The sequence below is a fragment of the Spea bombifrons genome, chromosome 4 (genome assembly GCF_027358695.1).
Source record: "Spea bombifrons isolate aSpeBom1 chromosome 4, aSpeBom1.2.pri, whole genome shotgun sequence".
NCBI classification, from domain to species: Eukaryota; Metazoa; Chordata; class Amphibia; order Anura; family Pelobatidae; genus Spea; species Spea bombifrons.
The window spans coordinates 8,419,150-8,425,926 of record NC_071090.1 but is presented as its reverse complement, the minus strand read 5'-3'; the positions used below and the strand labels follow the sequence as shown (position 1 = coordinate 8,425,926).

At 35.5% G+C, this 6,777-nt stretch overlaps 1 protein-coding gene across 1 annotated transcript; it reads right to left on the bottom strand.

Moving 5' to 3' along the window:
• Window positions 1-3,087: 3,087 nt before the first annotated feature.
• Window positions 3,088-5,929, bottom strand: HAND1 (heart and neural crest derivatives expressed 1). Its single transcript, XM_053462356.1, has 2 exons — window positions 5,147-5,929; window positions 3,088-3,673 (listed from the first exon to the last, which is right to left on the bottom strand). Exons 1-2 carry the CDS (start codon window positions 5,633-5,635, stop codon window positions 3,572-3,574), a joined length of 591 nt encoding a protein of 196 aa, XP_053318331.1. The 5' UTR covers window positions 5,636-5,929; the 3' UTR covers window positions 3,088-3,571.
• Window positions 5,930-6,777: the final 848 nt, after the last annotated feature.

The window sequence follows — 6,777 nt, the reverse complement described above, 5'->3', positions numbered from 1 at the left end:
TGCAGTGGTGTGTTAGTGTCCTTGGCCTGATCCAGGGCATCTCCTCAAGCCAACATCCAGAACTACCATGCCGTCAGGTTCCGTCCCTTCTTCTGCCCATCATCTTCATGTAGGCAATTGAGTTATGACGGTAGGTACAAAGGTACTAGGGGTAAGTGGACCAGATTCAGGATAGTCTTTGATCTCCCCAACTGGTCCATTACGAGCAAAAGATGGACACCACTCCAGCCCCAGAATGTGTTTTGTGCGGTAGTTTGTAATGGTGATGCCAAGTGTGCTTTGGCTGCATGTGGATGTAACCAGCAATGTACCCTGGTGATATAGTAACCACCCTCCATTCCTGCTTGGAAAAAATAAAAAAGGATCATTTTTGCCACAATAATGCCTGGTAAACACACTGGGGAGATAATTGTGTATTAGCAGTGAAGGTGGTGTGTATACTAAGGGACTGCCTAAGTACGGTGTGGTTCACCCTTTAGGAAGGATGATGGAGCCAGCGCTGACCATGGGAATTTGGGAGGTTTTATAAGTCCGGCATTAACCACAGACTTTAAATGACTCCAATAATCTCTGTGATGGAAAAGGAGACTTTCATGGTGGTCCAGACATCATTAAATTCTCGCTTTTAGAAGTGTATTCGGATAAGCCAGCACCAGCTTTTGGGTGAGGATAAATTAACTCTTTCCAGCAATGCTTATGAGTGTTCTTTGTATTGTAGAAGTTTAATTTGAAGGTAGTAACGATTTTGATGGACAATGCATTATACATTCCATACCCATCCTTCCTTTAAAGAAGGAATGTGGTCATTGGTGCTTAAAAATGTGGCTTGGCTCCTTGATAAGAGATTAAATCACAGCCTTTGGTTTTATTAGAGCTCAGGATGGTGAGCTAGAGGTCATTTACAGACCTGTGCAGATGTTTGCCCTGATTTGAATTACCATAGTAGGTTGCTTACAGAAGATCCTCTGATATCCCCTAAGAGGTCAATGACCCCACACCACCCATTGGGATCTGCCCACCAGATCAGATCCTCTGGGTGCCCTTCTGGACGCATCCGAAGACCCAGAGATTGGAGGAGTCAGGTTTTGCTCATGCTCAAGGCGTTGGGCTTGAGACACACTCTATACAAGTTTCCATATGCTTTGTCACACATACCCAAGCCTACACTCACGCATATTTTCTCACATACACACACACATATTCACCCGCACTCTCCGATTGACACACATTTACTCTCCACCCAGTATGCACACAAACACACACATAACGCACACTCTCTATACACGTCAGACACACATGTTCCCCCCTCACCCCTCCACCTCTCCACTTCTCACCTCCATTTCACTATTTCCTCTTAAAGCCTCAGCTTCTTTAAATCACCCCCATACCTCCTCTCCCCTACCCCCCCCGCCCCCCTCTCTCCAGCCAGTGTTTCATGTCAGTTAGAGCAGGCAGCGGAGTATAAAAGTTAATTGACGGATTTACAAGTTCTGGTTTTATTTGCTTCAAATCTGGATTAGGTCTGAATGCATTAATAAGGTGTCTGCTTGTTCAGATCACTTCATATCATCCCCTGTCCAGAGTTATCCAGGGGTGGGCTGGGAATTAACCCCTTAATGACAAAGCCCGGGCTCAAAATGCATTGTTTTCAATGGGTTTAGGGACCGCCCATTGTCCTTAAGGGGTTAAGGAGTGTGTAGACTTTCTGTGTATCTACCAACCCATCAGGGGCATAGCGTGCCTACCCTGCATGCCACTACATACACTCCTTCGACGCCATATACCAAGTTCAACCCTTTTACGAAGCACCCACCCCAAGCATACGTCAATGAATGAGTCCTCTACCAATATAAACCTGGATCATTCATAGTGTAGTTATCACCATAGCAACCAAAAATCACAGTTGCCATGCTAATTGGAACACTTGGTGCCAAAACTACCCCCCTCCCAATTCACATGAAAATATAGACAGACAGGATTGATGATAGAAACCTACTTTCCCATAAAGTGGCCCTTCAACTTCACACATACCCTTTGTACAGCGCCATGGAATATGATAGCGCTATATAAAACAATAAATAAAAATACATGCACAATTACAAAGGTATATATAACTATAAGTATATACATTTTTTATGTACATATTTTCTAGATTGTAAGCTCCTTTGAGCAGGGCCCTCCTCACCTGTTTCTGTTATTGTTACGTTATAAATACTACTTTTATATATATATACCCATTGTACAGCGCCACGGAATATGATGGTGCTATGTAAAACAATAATAATATATGTATTCATGTCTGGCTGTCTTGTACACAACAGAATCATATACAATATTTTGTTAGATTGCCACCACTGGTTTATTATTACAACGTATTTTTTTCTTAATAATTTTTTGCACAATAGCCATTTTATTTTAAATTTAAGAAGCCCATTAATTACCCCTCCCCCTTCCCTTCTTCTTTTCAGGAAATATCACCGCCTTAATAAGAAAAAGCAGAAAAACGTAAGCAGGGAGTGCGATTGATTTTCTTAAGAAAAAAAAATGGGGGGAAAAGTTTTTTTTATTTTACAAACAACATAAATTATTTGATTTGGCAAGTTTACCCTGCTAGGAAGTGATGAAATCCTGAGGTAGCTTATATGTTTACAGTAAATCCACACAGCTAGGTAGTTTAATGCATTCATCATTTTCAGAATTAAAATATAGTTTATTATGTACAAATGGAAAATATATATATTCTACTAAATTGGGATAGAACTTCAGAATAACAAACCACTCTCCAAAAAAAAAAAAAAACAAGAATTAGGTGGAGTAGTATATATATGGAAAGGGAGCCACAAGTTTTTTTACAGAAAATCTGTAAAAATTGGACATTTTCCTCCCAACTTTTTATATATATATATATATATATATATATATATATATATAATCATAAGACATATTTTCAGGGTAGTTAAAATATCTGCTTTTAACCAGGTAACAGTGATATAATTGCACATTTAAAATATTTATTTTATTTTTTTTATTTTATTTTAAAATATCAAATTATTTTTAGGACATCTAAATTTGTAGAATCAAAAAGCATTTTTTTTTTAAAGCTAAAGGATTTACCTTTAATATTATTTCTCACACAGGTAACATTTTTGGTTACTTTCCCCCAAAAATACAGATCCCTGAGTCAAGGTGAAAAATCAACACAAAAAAAATATACCCAAAAATATAGTCCAGATATATTGTGTATTGCACACCCTCTGGCTTCTTACAAATAGATTCTTTCAAAGTCCTTTAAATGTTGGGCTTCTCAGGCAAGATTGCAGAACCAAAAAATAATAATAATAATAATAATTGTCAGTCATTTGTGCACAATTCTGATTTCTTTTGAAATTGTATTCATGTTTTATAATTGCAAAAAAAAAAAAAAAAATCTACATAAAAAAATAAAACATTGCACATAAATACAGACTACTTGTCTTTCTCCCAACCCAGCCTGAAGAGTGCTCAGTGAATAATATGTTCTTGTCTCTCTGATCTGCAAGACATTAACAGTGCATTCTACCGATTCAGGGGTTCAGGGGTTCAGCTCCAAGGCCCAGACCTGTTGGGGCCACCCTGTCCTTCCCTTTAATTTCTTCTCTCCAGATGGGACTGCACCCCAAAATCCTTCACTCTGCTGCAAAGACACAAAAATAATCCAGGATTAATCATGTGATCTCCATTTATTTAATGAAAATATTAACCCTATAGTTTTAGCCATGGAAAGAATAAAAAAAAGCAAATTTCGGATATTTGGACAATTTGGTCTTTCTTCAGGTATTATATATTATTATGCCTGAAGAAGAGACCTAGCTTGATTCCAAAGCTTGTAATCTATTATACTTCAGTTAACCTATAAAGTTATCATCTTTACCAAAAATGAAAATATTCCTGAATAATTATTTTTTTTTTCAGATGACCATCCCCAGCCACAGTTTATGTAAATATTTAGTTTCTGCATGAAATTATTTAATTTTTATGAATTTACCCTGAAGGAAGCACTTCTGTCTGTGTAAGCAGAAATCATAAACATCCCATTAAAATGTTTTTCTCTTCTGGGTGAAATTTGTCATGTTATTAGTAAATAAATGGAATAAAAGTCATTCCACAAAATTTGGATAGTATGAAGAGGCACTTAAGGGGTAAGAATTATGTTTTCACACCTCAATGGCTGCATTTTTTATTTTATATATTTTTAGTAGGGCTGAAATATTTCTAATATATATATATATATATATAATTATCCCCACTTGAATAAGTATAGGGAAGCAAACTTTCTTTAGACTCATTTTTTTGAAATATTTTTCACTATTCCAAAATCTTATTACATTTCCCTAAAGTACTCAAAATGTCACATAATTTCCTAATAATAATAATAATAATAACAATAATAATAATAACGCATATAAATTATTCAATAGGATTTTATTGATAAACGTTCTAATAATATGGTATAAATAACTAACATTATTACAAATATTGGTATAATTATAATGATTCTTAGAATTGTGCTCATGTTTTGTGATAAATATATACATGCTGAGAAAATTATATATACACATTATATATATATTGTATATATATATATATATATATATATTATGCAGTTTATATATATAGGTTTATAATAATTTATGTATTTAAATGTTTATTAATAAATGTATAAACTTAATAAATACACTGTGAAAAATGTTCATGTTTAATTGCGTTATAATAACTGAGTTGAGGCCTTAGAACATTTTAACACAAGCGAATAAAAATCTATGGAATAATTTTTTAAAATGTAATTATAAAATCTATGTGCGTTAGAGAGATAGATAGATAGATAGATAGATAGATAGATAAATAGGTATATATTAACCACACGTTTGATTTTTGGTATGTATTAATAATTCGCTGTTCAGGATTCCCTTGGTATTTGTATTTATTAATATTATATATGATTAGAGAGGTCCGTACAATTCGATCTATTATATATGAATTGTACAATTATATTATATTTATATATCAAGTGATTTCTCTGAAGACATGAACACGTTCTTTTTGTGCATGTCTCTTTCTGTCTCTCCCTGCCCTCTTTTCCCCCTATTTTTAACCCTTTTTGACTCACCGGTTCTCTTTTCCTCTTGCTCTCCCTACTGTCCATCTTTTTGATCTCAGCCTTGAAGCCCTCCGTGCCCCCGACCTCGGTGTCCTTCGCCAACACGTCCATCAGGTAGCCGATGTAGCTGGTGGCCAGCCGGAGGGTCTTGATCTTGGAGAGCTTGGTGTCTGCTGGCACGTTGGGGATGCACTCTCGGAGCTCTGCGAAGGCGCTGTTAATACTTTCAGTTCTTCTCCTTTCTTTTTTGGGGGGAATTCCTTTCCTCCTCCCCAACCTTCCCCCCAGAGCCTCCATTCGGCTGTTTGCCTGGGAAGGTCCCATAGCTCCATATTCTGGACTGTATGGGGGTTGGTTTGCAAACTCTGGGGACATCTCTCCAGGATTCAGCACCCATCCTTGGAAAAAAGGTCTCTCCTGGTGACATCTTGAGCTTGGGGTGAACATAAAAGGCTCAGGCATCATGTGGTGGTGCTGATAGCTCCCAATTATGTTCATGGTCTACAAAATATTAAGTTTTTAGTCTCAAATTCCCCAAAAATTCACTGCTGCTTCAGACCTGACTTCTGGTTCCTCCTTAGTGTGACCCCATGAGCTCTGGATTCAGGAGACCCTCAACGTCCAAGCTGGAGCTTTTCTTCCTCTTGGGAGCAGCAAAGCCAGTTAGCAAATGTGGGAATCCACCTCCCAGCTGTGCGTGGGCTAAGTTGCTAAGACAAAATATATATATTTAAGCTTATAACGGATAAAAAAGTGTAGAGTACAATAATAAGCTTTATCCAGGTTCAGGATCCTTAGCTCCCAACAGTTTAACCCTTCTGCATCCTTGCAAGGAGTTTATATAGATCTCAGAATCTGATGTCAAACTATCCAGAGAGCCAATGGAAAATGTGTGGGGGGGGGGAGGGGGCTGGGCACAGTCTAACAAGACCTTCACCTGGGGGTCTCTAAAAGAATATTAGACCTTTTCAAACATCTAACACTGATTTCTCACACTCACCAAGGATGCATTTTATTTATTAAATTAAACTGCAGAATAGATTTTATGTAATTATATATTTTTTTATTTATTTGCATACATTGCTACTTTAATGATATAAAACTAAACACTTAAAAAAAGAAATTAAAACATTAATTCAAGAACAAATTGTAACAACATAATTACAATTAGAATAATACACTACATTAAATTGGTATAATTCAATGTAAAATAACGTTTTAAAATACGTATAAAAACGTAGTCTACAGATGTCCAAATGTCGGATCTGGTAAGAGTAACACTTTGGTTTTAGAGGATATATTTTATTAAATCTATTCAGATTTTAATTTTTATATCTTAATTTATATATATATAATTTATGTGTGTTACCTACAAATAATGTTGCTAAATTATATATATATATATATATATATATGTATATATAAAAATATAGATATATGGAATTGAAAATACATGATCTTTTCCACTTATTGTAGAATTCATTGTCTTCTAGATTTTTGACCTTTAAAACTTGTTCCGTGGTTTAAAAACTGTAAGAATTAAGTATGATATGAATATAAATCAGAGACTCTCCACTAATAAACGTTAATATAATTATTTAATGTTCCGGTAGATACCGTTTTGCACATATTATAAAAAT

Bases quoted from the DNA above. Each gene is read 5' to 3' on its own strand.
- HAND1 (XM_053462356.1), bottom strand. From the start codon at position 5,635: ATGAACATAATTGGGAGCTATCAGCACCACCACATGATGCCTGAGCCT. The intron at 3,674-5,146 runs GTGAGTCAAAAA...GTGTCTTTGCAG, and splicing joins GCAAGAGGAAAAGAGAACCG to CAGAGTGAAGGATTTTGGGG.